General features: G+C 44.5%; 10 protein-coding genes across 10 annotated transcripts; 5 read left to right on the forward strand and 5 right to left on the reverse strand.

The window, feature by feature from the left end:
• Positions 1-555: 555 nt before the first annotated feature.
• NOP56 (snoRNP complex protein NOP56) lies at positions 556-2,106 on the forward strand (the record flags this gene model as incomplete). Its single annotated transcript, XM_022820298.1, has 1 exon — positions 556-2,106. The coding sequence occupies one exon, from the start codon at positions 556-558 to the stop codon at positions 2,104-2,106; it is 1,551 nt and encodes a 516-aa protein (XP_022676775.1).
• A 365-nt stretch (positions 2,107-2,471) lies between these two features.
• PBA1 (Pba1p) lies at positions 2,472-3,355 on the reverse strand (the record flags this gene model as incomplete). Its single annotated transcript, XM_022820299.1, has 2 exons — positions 2,472-3,248; positions 3,347-3,355. The coding sequence occupies 2 exons, from the start codon at positions 3,353-3,355 to the stop codon at positions 2,472-2,474; spliced, it is 786 nt and encodes a 261-aa protein (XP_022676776.1).
• Positions 3,356-3,622: 267 nt separating this feature from the next.
• YKE2 (tubulin-binding prefolding complex subunit YKE2) lies at positions 3,623-3,961 on the forward strand (the record flags this gene model as incomplete). The annotated part of the gene is made up of 1 exon (XM_022820300.1): positions 3,623-3,961. The coding sequence occupies one exon, from the start codon at positions 3,623-3,625 to the stop codon at positions 3,959-3,961; it is 339 nt and encodes a 112-aa protein (XP_022676777.1).
• A 115-nt stretch (positions 3,962-4,076) lies between these two features.
• On the reverse strand, positions 4,077-4,832 carry COQ9 (ubiquinone biosynthesis protein COQ9; the record flags this gene model as incomplete). The annotated part of the gene is made up of 1 exon (XM_022820301.1): positions 4,077-4,832. The coding sequence occupies one exon, from the start codon at positions 4,830-4,832 to the stop codon at positions 4,077-4,079; it is 756 nt and encodes a 251-aa protein (XP_022676778.1).
• A 1,040-nt stretch (positions 4,833-5,872) lies between these two features.
• On the forward strand, positions 5,873-7,027 carry SFA1 (bifunctional alcohol dehydrogenase/S-(hydroxymethyl)glutathione dehydrogenase; the record flags this gene model as incomplete). The annotated part of the gene is made up of 1 exon (XM_022820302.1): positions 5,873-7,027. One exon carries the CDS (start codon positions 5,873-5,875, stop codon positions 7,025-7,027), a length of 1,155 nt encoding a protein of 384 aa, XP_022676779.1.
• Positions 7,028-7,266: 239 nt separating this feature from the next.
• Positions 7,267-8,934, reverse strand: NRP1 (Nrp1p; the record flags this gene model as incomplete). Its single annotated transcript, XM_022820303.1, has 1 exon — positions 7,267-8,934. One exon carries the CDS (start codon positions 8,932-8,934, stop codon positions 7,267-7,269), a length of 1,668 nt encoding a protein of 555 aa, XP_022676780.1.
• Positions 8,935-9,315: 381 nt separating this feature from the next.
• Positions 9,316-9,954, reverse strand: FAP7 (nucleoside-triphosphatase; the record flags this gene model as incomplete). The annotated part of the gene is made up of 1 exon (XM_022820304.1): positions 9,316-9,954. The coding sequence occupies one exon, from the start codon at positions 9,952-9,954 to the stop codon at positions 9,316-9,318; it is 639 nt and encodes a 212-aa protein (XP_022676781.1).
• A 326-nt stretch (positions 9,955-10,280) lies between these two features.
• On the forward strand, positions 10,281-10,835 carry CDC36 (CCR4-NOT core subunit CDC36; the record flags this gene model as incomplete). Its single annotated transcript, XM_022820305.1, has 1 exon — positions 10,281-10,835. The coding sequence occupies one exon, from the start codon at positions 10,281-10,283 to the stop codon at positions 10,833-10,835; it is 555 nt and encodes a 184-aa protein (XP_022676782.1).
• A 144-nt stretch (positions 10,836-10,979) lies between these two features.
• MSS51 (Mss51p) lies at positions 10,980-12,263 on the reverse strand (the record flags this gene model as incomplete). Its single annotated transcript, XM_022820306.1, has 1 exon — positions 10,980-12,263. One exon carries the CDS (start codon positions 12,261-12,263, stop codon positions 10,980-10,982), a length of 1,284 nt encoding a protein of 427 aa, XP_022676783.1.
• Positions 12,264-12,865: 602 nt separating this feature from the next.
• On the forward strand, positions 12,866-13,204 carry QRI5 (mitochondrial 37S ribosomal protein mS38; the record flags this gene model as incomplete). Its single annotated transcript, XM_022820308.1, has 1 exon — positions 12,866-13,204. One exon carries the CDS (start codon positions 12,866-12,868, stop codon positions 13,202-13,204), a length of 339 nt encoding a protein of 112 aa, XP_022676784.1.
• Positions 13,205-13,242: the final 38 nt, after the last annotated feature.

Genomic DNA, 13,242 nt, shown 5'->3' on the forward strand with positions numbered 1-13,242 from the left:
GTGTCTGGCTGCTGCTCAAACTATAATTATTGATGATAATCCTTTATATATGATTTATGTCTAGAGACAGTGCTACTAGCAACGGACTGCTATGACTGAACCGAATCACCCATGCCAGGATGTCTGGGTGCATATGGGAAGGACGACCGATCTCCTTTTTTGGAGGGAAAAAGAAACGAAACAAAAAACTAATTACAGATCATGTGACTGTACAAAACGTTACCCTGTTTAAGACTGACCGGGTAATACCGAAAGCTTTTTTTTTTTTATTTTTTTTTCGAGTTTATTTTTTTTTCACATTGCTTTTTCTCTCAGCTCATCGCATCGCCAGTTTGGAAAATTTTCATTCGGAGGGCCCAGCTTCGATGCTGTAGAGTAACAATTAGTTTAGTTTAGTTTTAGTTCAGTTAAACAGAGAGATGAGATATTAGTTATCGAAATATAGTCTTGAAGGTTGGATTGGATCGTTTGTAGTGTTGTTAGTTGGACTTATACGGAACGGAGCTATATCTGAAAGAAGCTAAGCAAGATTTTTAGAGGAAGTGGTTAAGAAAAATGGCTCCTATTGAATATCTATTGTTTGAAGAGCCTACTGGGTATGGTATCTTCAAGGTGAAGTTGCAACAGGATGACATTGGGTCTCGTTTAAAGGAGGTGCAACAACAAATCAACGACTTTGGTTCTTTCACCAAGTTGGTTGAGTTGGTTTCATTTGCTCCATTCAAGGGTGCAGCTCAAGCTTTGGAAAATGCGAACGATATTTCTGAAGGTTTGGTTTCTGACCATTTGAAGGCTTTGTTGGACTTGAACTTGCCAAAGGGTTCGTCCAAGAAGACTGTTACTCTAGCTATCTCTGACAAGAACTTGGGTCCATCCATCAAGGAAGTTTTCCCATACGTGGACTGTATTTCCAACGAGTTGGCTCAAGACTTGATTCGTGGTGTTAGATTGCATGGTGACAAGTTGTTGAAGGACTTGCAACCTGGTGATTTGGAAAGAGCTCAACTTGGTTTGGGTCACGCTTACTCCCGTGCCAAGGTTAAGTTCTCTGTGCAGAAGAACGACAACCATATCATCCAAGCTATTGCTCTTTTGGATCAATTGGACAAGGACATCAACACCTTTGCCATGAGAGTCAAGGAATGGTACGGCTGGCACTTCCCAGAGTTGGCAAAGTTGGTTCCAGACAACTACAAGTTTGCCAAGCTCGTTCTTTTCATCAAGGACAAGGCTTCTTTGAACGAGGAATCCTTGCACGATCTTTCCGAAATTCTAGACAATGACGCTGGTATCAGTGAGAGAGTTATCGACAACGCCCGTATCTCCATGGGTCAAGATCTTTCCGAAACCGATATGGAAAACGTCACTATTTTCGCTCAAAGAGTCGTCTCTCTTGTCGAATACAGAAGACAATTGTACGACTACCTTTGCGAAAAGATGCACTTGGTCGCTCCAAACTTGTCTGAATTGATTGGTGAAGTTATCGGTGCCAGATTGATCTCCCACTCTGGTTCTTTGACCAACCTTTCCAAGCAAGCCGCTTCCACCGTTCAAATTTTGGGTGCTGAAAAGGCTTTATTCAGAGCTTTGAAGACCAAGGGTAACACTCCTAAATACGGTTTAATCTATCACAGTGGTTTCATCGCCAAGGCTAGTGCTAAGAACAAGGGTAGAATTTCCAGATACTTGGCCAACAAGTGTTCTATGGCTTCCAGAATCGATAACTACTCTGATGAACCAACCAACGCTTTCGGTCAAGTGCTAAAGAAGCAAGTTGAACAAAGATTGGAATTCTACGCTACTGGTGCTCCAACCTTGAAGAACGAATCTGCTATCAAGGAAGCCATCGAATTGTACAATAAGGATAAGCCAGCTACTGAAGAAGAAGTGGATACAACCGAACCTTCTAAGAAGAGAAAGCTAGAGGAATCCAGCGATGAAGAAGAAGAAGAAGAAGAAAAGAAGGAAAAGAAGTCTAAGAAGGAGAAGAAGGATAAGAAGGAGAAGAAGGAAAAGAAGGAGAAGAAGGAAAAGAAGGAGAAGAAGGACAAGAAGGAAAAGAAGGAAAAGAAGGACAAGAAGGAGAAGAAGTCTAAGAAGGACTAATTGTTCTCTTTCTGCAAAGAAGAAAAATTAAAATAAACGTTCTTAAAAATTCATCTATCTCTCTCTCTTTTTCCCCATCTTTTTTGTTTTACTTTACATTATCAAGTCATTCGGTTTCTCATAATTATAAAAGCTCTTATTTGCACCTTTTCATACCTTGGTTTACCAACTAAAGGCTACATGTATACTGCCCCCACCCCCCACATTTAACTTTGTTACATATCATATCTGTATATCACAATCATACTTTTAATTAGAATACTAAAAATTTAGCGTCACATCAAAGGAGGAGGATGAGGTTTGTGTTGGGAATAACGAACCATGTATTTTTCTAATCTTTTACAAACTTAAATGTTAGGCTAATGCTAAATATATAATCCACCTTGAGTTGTAGTACATCCATCCAATTTCCAAAGTTTTATGCACTCTGATACGTAATAGTCTGTCTGCGATGGATACGAGCAAAGCAGTTTTGACATTTCATCAACTAGTGAATCGACAACATTGAAATTGTATTTCTCAAAACCGCTTGGACCTTCTGCAGGTACCACTAACACTTTTGCGCTCTTATCCTTTAGCGATAGAATCAAGTTGGTGATAGATCCAGTGATAAACTCGGGAGGGATAAGATCTGTAAGCGTTTTCAACTCTGTCAATCTGTCTGAATTTACTAGTATTGTACGTTCACATACATTGCCAATCAACTGAGCTAACTGTCTTGTCATGAAATTTGTTACGATCGTAGGATACTTCATTTCGTTTTCCTCGATGATTACAATGACAGTATCTTGGAGCTTCCATAGATTGTAGTTTATTAGGAACTCTTCTGTAGAAGAGCCTGTAATGCTATCTTCGGTGTCGTACATCCCTGATACAATCTTCATAGATTGAGGGTCGGTATTACTATCATTTTGTAATGTCCCAGAAATAACACCAATGTGCGTTAGATTGATGATACTCTTAGGAAGCAGCCACTTTAGTGATGAAGGGAGAACAAGACAATGGTTGAACTGTATGAGATCCAAATTTTCAGGGGATACAGTTACTTTAGGTAAGTTTTTATCGACCAAAGAGTATGGATCTGATTGTGCCACTGAATCTAGTTGATGTCTAGGACTCTGGTCATTTTGCCATTGCTTGAACTGCACATATGTATACGTATCGTTTTTAAAAGGTTAGTAAAAATTCAAAAGAGCTTCTTGAAGAAAGAAGGGTCCCCCAACTGCAACAACCAACATACTGTCAACATGATTCCTTATTTACACGGGGTGTATAAGGTCTTTTGAAATGTCACGTAAGCTGTTAATTACGTTTCTTTGCCACCTTATTCCTTTCAATTAGGTGTTAAATGCATGATGACTTTTTAATCGGCAATATCAACTTTTCAACTATTATTATAATGGAAAATACTTTGAACGTAAGAAGAAGACAAGAAGCGCAGACATAGAGAAAGAGGGTTAAAGGTATACAGACAGACAGAGACCAGACCTACTAAGAGGGACGTAAAACCAGCACAATGTCGGCCGAAGAAGTATCACAAAGGTATACAAAGCTACAGGGGGAGTTAGAAGAGTTGATTGTGGCGAGACAGAAGTTAGAGACACAATTGCAAGAGAACAAGATCGTTAATGAAGAATTTGCGAATCTCAAAGAAGATACCACTGTTTACAAGCTAACTGGCGGTGTGCTACTTCCTGTTGAGCAGTTTGAGGCCAAGGGGAATGTGGAAAAGAGACTTGAGTTTATAGAGACGGAGATCAAGAGATGCGAGGGGAACATCAAAACGAAGCAACAAGAGCTTGAGACCGTCAAAAACCAACTAATCAGCATGCGTACCCAACAACAACAGCAGTAGTGGGGTGGGAGATATCATCGTGACATATTTCATTACAATTGCTATTTAATTAGTTAATTAATTAATGATATATACGCTTTTAAAAGAGACATGTATTTTATAATTAAATTTAGGTTCATCCTCTTGTCAATTGAGACTTTACCAGGTTGATCGAACTGAGGAGAGTGAACCACAGATACTCCTCGGTGTTATTATACATTTTGCCCATCTTTTTAACGTTTTCCAATCTCGATTGCGCGAACTCCATCGTCTCTGAGAAGTTGTGCGACTTGTCCTGCGCCATGAACAGTTCCGAGGACACATACGCAGTGGAAATGGCTAGTCTCTTGGAGTACCATGCGAAGTCATGGTTATCTGTTTCGTTCGAGTAAAAAATCATATCGTCCGTCAAACGGTGCAATTCTGGCAATGCCGTTTGCACCATAAATTCACCTGGAATCGACATGATCGATAGCATCTGCGACAAATGGGGAGCGACGGACTCGTTAAGTTGCAATCTCCGGAGAAATAGCGTTTCGAGATCAGGGAGCGGCTTGTCTGTGTCCAATGGGAGTTCATTAATGAGCTGGGTACGTTTTGTCACGAGGTGAAACTTGACCAATTCCTGCACTGCTGGAGAAACGTTGAAGAAAGATGGGGAATTGGCGCTTCCAAGCACCGAAAGGTACGACGATCCGAGCCCCAATTCGTTCAAAGACTGAACAATAGCTCTTTCGTTGAATCCTTGGCTGGGTACGTGGTTTTTAATTGTATTTGACAAGACCTTATATTGCACAGAATCGGCACCGTAAGTTAGAGGTTTGATAACTTTTGGAATGGCATGCTCCAGCATGTTGGGATGGTACAGTCTTGTGAACACGCGTGACGACATGGTGGGGGTGCTAGTCTTGGAGTATACTCTTTAAGTGTACTCTTTAAGTTCTAATGCCAATACCAATGCCAATGCCAATACCAATACCAATACCAATACATACACCAATATACAAGTATAGTAGTATACAATTGTGTGTGTGTGTGTGTGTGTGTGTGTGTGTGTGTGGGTGGTGGGGAGGGAAAATCACGTGATACACAAAGAAGGAAAAAACCGGTACCCACAAGTTACCCGGATATATAGATGCTAAGACGGAGTTTCGTTTTATTAACGCCGAGTATCACCGAGTATCGCCGAGTCCCCCCGAGAATCACAATCAACGGGCCAGAAGGTTGCTGACATCGCCAGCGTCAGCACTCCCAGAGGGCCAGCCTTCCAAAAGGCCAGCACTCCAAACGGCCGGTCTGCTGCCAGAGCGAGCCCTCACAAAGGGCTAGCTAGTTAATACAATGCCCTGTGTCATCGCGACATTGCTCGTTTCGGCCATTACCGCATGCGGAAACAACCGCCGTACACCACACTCTCAAGCCTCAAGCCTTCTCTCTCTGCTTCCCGATCGGAGTACGGCCCACACTCGACAGGGTCCAGTCCAAGGCACCAGGAAGCTGGCCCCATCGCAGATTGACAGTGCAATTACTAGTAAGTAGCCTTTCCAGCCATTCTTCAGCCTGGCCTCAGCCAAATCTCTCAGCCAGGCCCTCGCAAATCTACATCTCTACATACATCCATCTATAAACCCGAATACCTACCTGCACAATGACACATTACTAATGCCCCTCTGGTCTCCAGCTCTCCAATTCTCCCCTCCCCTCCAATTCTCGCACTGCAGCTGCTCTCCCGCAGCTACTCCTGCTGCTGCAGATTGTGGTCACGCCCTCTCTTTATTGCTGCTTCCTCTTTTCCCTTCCCATATATAAGACATGAAAAATCGGAAACCCTCAATATGTAACCAAGTTCCTCATCCTTTCTTTCACAATATGGAAAGAAGAAGAATGAAAGTCCACAAGAAACTGGACCCAAGACTCCAATTCTAGCATATAATGTCATCCGAAACCGCAGGTAAGCCTATTGAATGTGTTGCTGCTGTTGCCTACGAGGCAGGCAAGCCATTGACCGTTGAGAAGATCACTGTTGATGCCCCAAAGGCGCACGAAGTCCGTGTGAAGGTGACACACACCGCAGTGTGCCACACCGACGCTTACACTCTGTCTGGTGTTGATCCAGAGGGTGCGTTCCCATGTATCTTGGGTCACGAGGGTGCCGGTATTGTTGAGTCTGTTGGTGAAGGTGTCACCAACGTTAAGGTTGGTGATCACGTGGTTTTGTTGTACACAGCAGAGTGTGGTGAATGTAAGTTCTGCAAGAGCAACAAGACGAACTTGTGTGGGTCCGTGAGGGCTACCCAGGGTAAGGGTGTTATGCCAGACGGGACCACACGTTTCCACAATGCGAAGGGCGAACCTTTGTTGCATTTCATGGGGTGTTCCACTTTTTCGCAATACACCGTTGTTGCCGATGTTTCTTTAGTTGCTATTGATCCAAAGGCTCCGCTATCATCTGTGTGTCTATTGGGCTGTGGTGTGACGACCGGTTACGGTGCAGCTGTCAAGACGGCCAATGTGCAAAAGGGCGACACCGTTGCTGTGTTTGGTGCCGGTACTGTTGGTTTGTCTGTTGTTCAAGGTGCTAAGGCCAGAGGAGCTTCCAAGATCATTGTGGTTGATGTCAACGACCAAAAGAAGCAATGGTCGTTCGACTTTGGTGCTACCGACTTTGTCAACCCAACCAAGGACTTGAAGGAGGGCGAGACTATCGTTTCCAAGTTGATTGACATGACCGATGGTGGTTTGGACTTCACCTTTGACTGTACCGGTAACGTCAAGGTGATGAGAGATGCTCTAGAAGCGTGCCACAAGGGCTGGGGTCAATCCATCATCATTGGTGTCGCTGCTGCTGGCCAAGAAATCTCCACCAGACCATTCCAGCTAGTCACTGGTAGAGTGTGGAAGGGTTCTGCATTCGGTGGTATCAAGGGTAGATCGGAAATGGGCCAATTGGTGTCCAGCTACCAAAAGGGTGACTTGAAGGTGGACGATTTCATCACCCACAAGAGACCATTCACCGAAATCAACGCTGCCTTTGAAGACTTGCACCACGGTGACTGTTTGAGAACCGTCTTGGATTTGGAGAAATAAGTAGTATATCTTTAGATAGATACACCGCGCACCCTTCATATTAATATATATAGATATATGTATATTCTTCTTATGCTCATTTATACTACTACTACTACTACTGTTACTACTACATAACCTTGACAGTTGTTCCCTTTTTTAACACGCATATATACCGTGTTGCCTGAAATTAATAGATCTTTATATTAAATATTTATGTTACATCTATACATGCGTCTCTTCGACGAGAAAGGGCCTGCCTACCCTTTCCTCAGCGTAGGCTCACTAGAGCTTCTTTCGCTCAGAGAAAGTCCGAATCCATCGGCTATTTGGACTGGAATTGTCCGTTCATTCGTCGCGTACACTGGCGAAGGTGTTGGAACAGTTGCCGATGTTACGAAGTCATACACATCGTTTGGAGTAGTAGTATTAGTATTAGTAGTGGTTGTGGTGGTGGTGTTGACAGCAGGGTTCTTTGGTCCTCCACAACGTAGACACACAACATTCTTTGCAAAATTATGATACGTGCAAATAGTACACTTCCAGTCACCAGCTCTGAATGGAACCTTGCTGCCACTGGTAGCACCTCCTTGCAGCGAAAGCTGGCTAGACTGCATGGCTCTATTGGAATATCCAAACCGTTGTTGCTGCTGCATCTTCATTTTCTGCGAGAAGTCTTGAGCGGACGCCAGTTGTCCCAGAAGTAGCTGCTGTTGATTTTGTACATTGTCGTTGTAATCTGCAGTCTGAGACCTGCTTTTCGAGTACTGAGTTCCGTTATGGGCTTGTTGCGTTTGTATCTTGTTGTATCCATTTTTGTTCACTTGAACAGCACTTGACGCTGGGAATGAGCAACGGAAACAAGCTGTACGCCTCTGGAAGTTAGAGAACGCACAAGAGGGACATGTCCAGTCTCCTGGTCTTGGCCTGTTTTTCGATTGAGGGAATGGCGATAGGATCTCTTGAACTTTCTCCAAAACCGTAGCGCTGGACGTCTGAATCTCAACGACGTGTTCCACTACCCTTGGTTGTTTCGTGTTGGACATGTTCGAAAGAATACTACGCCCATTAAGCGACAAGGAATCGAGAGCTTCTTCATGCGTTTGATAAACCACAAACCCGGATATCGAGTCTGGTTCGTCCACATAAAGGCTATTATTGCTGTTGCTGGAATTCGATGCCACTTCAACAACGTTCTTCACGGTCCAGAACCCTACAGGCCTACTTCCAAATTGTGTAAACCATGATTCTAGTTCCGATTGGGTAGTATCCTGAGGCAAATTGTTAATGTATAATACCTTGGACTTTTCTTGTAGGAAGCACTTGATATCTAGGTTGGAGTTATATGGATGTGTCAAAACCAGTTCCTGGTCCTTTTCTGTGGAACAACTGGAATGCAAGGTTATTAGAACCTTGGAACATTGTTCAATCGGGGAGAGGTTTAATGTCTCAGCCGCACCATCTCCCAAAAGGTAGCCTAACGTTTCCCAGTTCTTATTGAATTTTGTGCTAATGTGTTGTTTGTTCCTCTGGTCTGTTGTCTTACCGCATCTTTCTGGATGGTTGCTCACCCATACGTTCACCTCTCTCCACAAGTCAAATAGCTTGGGATGCTGCATGAAGGGAGGAAGTAACCAACTCTCGTCTCTTGCTTGTCTCGGTAGTGTTACTCTGATGTGCCAGATGGAGCCCAATGAACATATAACGAATTCTTCTGTGCCAACAGCAGCAGTGACGTCTGTTTCTAGAGTCTGTATGAGCATTTGCAACGAGTGGGTTTCATCCACCTGGAATTCCTTAGGACTTTGCCACACTGGTTGAAGAGTCTCAGCCGATATAACATGGTATGCAATGGAGCATATCATAGTATGGTCCTTTGGAGCTTCATCGGAATATACCGTATTACATTCGAAAAGGACATAGAACATGGCGAAATGGCTATATCACCTATCACACAGGCATAAACACCAGCACTTAGCAGTATCTAGGACTTTGGCAGAGCTTGCAATCTGTCTGATGAACCCTCTCTCTCTCTCTCTCTCTCTCTCTCTCTCTCTCTCTCTCTCTGTATATAGCTAGCTAGCTCATCGCTCTGAAAAATCTTAGTAGAGTGTGGACTGAAAAATTTCAATGCGATGAGGTTTAAACAAAGGGTAGATAGGCATACAAGGTATTCCATAGGTATTCCATAGGTATCCGATTCGTGGCCAGAGCGACAGGGCGCCGACCCGACGCCTGCAATCAACCAGAAATTGATGTACGTTTTCTTGCAATGTTATATGGATACATATGTATGTAAATGCGCCTATTTAATCCTCCTCTTCTTCTTCTTGACTTTCCTCTTCTTCCTCCTCCTGACTCTCTTGTCCGTCACTGTCACCTTCTTGAGCACCTTCAAGCTCATTAGTCACACCGTCTTCGTGTTGCTCCAACCATTGGTCCAACCATGCCGCAATACGGTCCACGTTTTTGTCCATATCCTCCGTAGTGTCACTCTGTAGTTCAACAACAATCTCCTTCGCATAACTGTCGAGCGCATCCTGAAGCACCACCCCCATAATCTCTGCGTCTAGATTCTCATCGATCTTAGCATCGTGGTACCCACGCTTCTTCAACCTATCGTACAATCCAGCGTTGTCGCATCTTAGCACTACCACAAGATCTATCAATCTCTCTGGAAATATATCGTTCACATGCCAATCCACTATACACCCACCCTTTCTGAGAAGCGGCTCTAATTCGTCAAGCAATCGGTCTTCGTCCACAATATGCGACTTACGGGCCTCATCGTACCCATCGTAACAGTCTTTTTCCTTGGCGAAGTCACTAATGTTGAAGTATTTGTATTCATCAGAAACTCTTCTGCGCAAAAGCTCACACGTAGTGGACTTCCCGCACCCCGGAGTTCCCGATATAATAATATTAGGTCTGTATCTAACTGATTCCATCCTCACAGCTTGCGAAAACTTCTGTTTTGAGCACTAATCTGCCTGTGTTCTTGGCTCATCGCATGGCTAAGTTAAGCTCTTTTAGCTAGTGATTACGATTTTTTTTTCTTTCTTCATTTAAACATAATAAGAATATATTTACGTAAAACAAATGCTTTCCAACCATTAAGAGAATTGTTGAAGTTGGAAGGGTTAAGCGTGGCACTTATAGGGTCATATACACTCATTGGACTAGTGATAATACAGATATAAGTCATTAGCGAATTTTTGCAGCTAGAAAAGGGGGAACGAAACGGAAAAACTTCGAGCATAATTTAGGTCTCAATATGGAGAAGTACGGTTTGAAGGATCTACTTGCTGTGATAAGGCATGAGGGTCTGTACGATTCAAATATGACGCTTGGGATGGATCTTAATTCGTTATTGAGCTCATTAGATATTACCAGGGATACGAAGTCGCACCACTGTCTCGATGCGTTCGAGTCACCGTGGGTTGAGACGTCAAGAAGCGAGGTGCAGCCAACTTTCTTCATACCGGAATCGTTTAAGAACATCAAGGGGATGCTTGGGACGGATCAAGTGGAATTCACGAGTGTGAATCGTGACCAGCCGCGTATTTCTTTACTACAGGACGAGACGCTTTTCTATCTTTTCTACAAACACCCTGGGTCTGTGATTCAAGAACTAACATATCTAGAGTTGCGTAAGCGCAACTGGCGGTACCACAAGACGTTGAAGGTATGGTTAACGAAGGATCCAATGATGGAGCCTGTGGTAGCACAGGACTCAATGAGCGAGCGCGGATCGTACGTGTTTTTTGATCCTCAAAGGTGGGAGAAGTGCCAGCGTGACTTTGTGCTACATTACAATGCGATTATGTGAGCAAGAGAGAGAGAGAGAGAGAGGAAAGATGGGCTAATGTGGTGGTGGTGGTGGGATGCTATTTACATGTAATTAAAGTAAGTAAATAAATACACAAGATACGTTTGTGTTTGTCTGTTTTAAAAATTATAATAATGTTAAGTCTCACAACTCAATGGCGTGATATCTTTTACCTCTGAAACCAGCGATGTACTGGTTGAATTGGTACACTTCGTGAGGGTTGCTGTCGTTCAACTCCCACTTGGTACTGCCAAAGGTGTTTGGGACGGGGTCCATTAGAATGTCTAATTCGTCACCGTACTGGTCCTGCACAATGTTAATGTCTCTGAGCAAGTCCTGCTTTGAGAACCCAGTGGTAAACACAGCACATTTGGTTTGTAGTAATGCCTTCATTGTGTCGCCCATCCAGTACTCTTTAGTTTCTGGAGCTGCGAAACCAGGGTGGAAGCAGAAGAAGACGTCGTTGTAGGGGTCGTATGGGAAGAAGTCCTGAGCTTCGTGGAAGACGTGGAAGAAGTCTGTGTGGTAGAACAATTGCATCGACTCGTCGATACGCTTGACCACGGTTTCTGTAGCCGATTGCACGTATCCCCTCTTTTCCTTGTCGTAGAGCGACTCAGGCCCAACAAAGTGCAACTCTATGTTTGTCTCTGGGAATAAGTACTGCAACTGTTTCCAGACGTGGCCTGGGAGCTGAGCTTCGGCCCTGGTCCCCAAGATGAAGATTCTCAATGGGGTGTCCTGACCGGCCCTGTATCTGCCCGATTGTTCCGGATATAACGTGTAGCGAAGCGCGGCCAGCGACTTCAAACCTTCCAACGTCACAGGCCCCTTGGGGTTCAACGAGTATGGCGAGTACTGGTGCAACACCGACCCGATCGTGATCGGATAACTCAACATCTTCGTCACCGCTGCGAGCTGGAATTCCGTGTCCATCGAGTAGAACGAACGCGTGTAAAAGAACAAGTCCCAATTCGTCATGTTCACCATCCGGTCGTAGTCCTGCTCCTGTGGGAAGTCAAACTCCGGGAATGGTCTCCCTGATCTCAAATCGTGCTCGTATATGTTCACCTTCTTCAACAACTCGTACCTTTTGCTCGAGTGGTACTCCGTATCTTGCTCCCACGCCTCTTTCGAGTGGTGAGTCGGAATCCCCGAGTATGGACACGTGAACGCAATGTCCTTGTGCGTTACTGGACACTTGGCAATCGCCTTGATCCTTGCTGCCCGCTCTCTCAAGTCTGGCGAGGGCGACTGGTCCCAAGGATGAAATCGGTTCTCCGGTGTTGGATCGTCCGGCGAAGCCGGAGGATCCAACCCCAATGCGTTCCTGACAAACCCCATAAGCGGACGTGTCATCACACGACGTCCCATACTGCCCCGACAAGCACTCTTTAGAGTGCTTCTGGGCACATTTATCCCTATCATTTGGTATAGTTTAATTTCTTTCTATATTAACAACTGCTGCTGCTTCTTCTTCTTCTTCTTCTTTTACTATTAGTATCCAAAGTATCTATACTTCCAACTAAAGATGGTCTTGTATATCTTTATTTTAATTCACCTCTCCTCTAATGCCGCTTACAGTTGACCTTGACTCCAGCCTCTATCTATACTCCAGACTCCACACTCTCATCTCGCATCGCATGTACATATGGCATCACCGTATACTTTACTTATTTTTTTCCATGCGCACCAGTTACAGAACCGGCCGGATTTTCGAGACCGTGAAAAATTTCATGCGGTTACCCGGGGGCAATAGAGTTACCCGGGGTATTAGAGTTACCCGGAGGCCAAGAATTACCCGGATACCCAAGGTTACCCGGATACCCAAGGTTACCCGACTCGATCGTTTTTCTTCCCACTTTTTTTTTTTCACCCATCGCTCATGAGCTTTTTGGCACTGGATTAACAATACAATAGTTTAACATAGTTTAACATAGGTTAGCATAGGAGAATGGTGTCCCGTGCAAGGTCCTGAGCCACCGATACAGGGAGATATCAGTCGTGTGGCGGAGAGAAGTTGGAACACAATGCTTAGAAGTGTGTTCGGGCCGAGAATTGGGTGTTTTGTAGCACAGAATGCGTTTTTCGGAGCGAGAAGAATGGGCATGGTGACGATGACAAGAAGCGAGGGGAGTTTGCTGGGCGGAATGGTGCCACTGGCCCGCCCAATGGGCAGCCCAATGGGTTCCCCATTGAGCAGCCTCATTGGGAGTCCGCTTACAAGTCCCCTGGAGACTCCATCGGAGACTCCGGACATGCATTTGGACAGTGTCATGAGGAAAAGACGCACCAAGATGAAGAAGCACAAGCTAAGGAAGAGAAGAAAGAGACAAAAGGCCGAGAAGAGAAAGCAGAGCCAGGGTTGATGGGCAAATCTGCTCCTGGCCTCCTGTATATAGTGTGA

Source organism: Kluyveromyces marxianus, chromosome 5 (genome assembly GCF_001417885.1).
Source record: "Kluyveromyces marxianus DMKU3-1042 DNA, complete genome, chromosome 5".
In the NCBI taxonomy this organism is placed as follows: domain Eukaryota; kingdom Fungi; phylum Ascomycota; class Saccharomycetes; order Saccharomycetales; family Saccharomycetaceae; genus Kluyveromyces; species Kluyveromyces marxianus.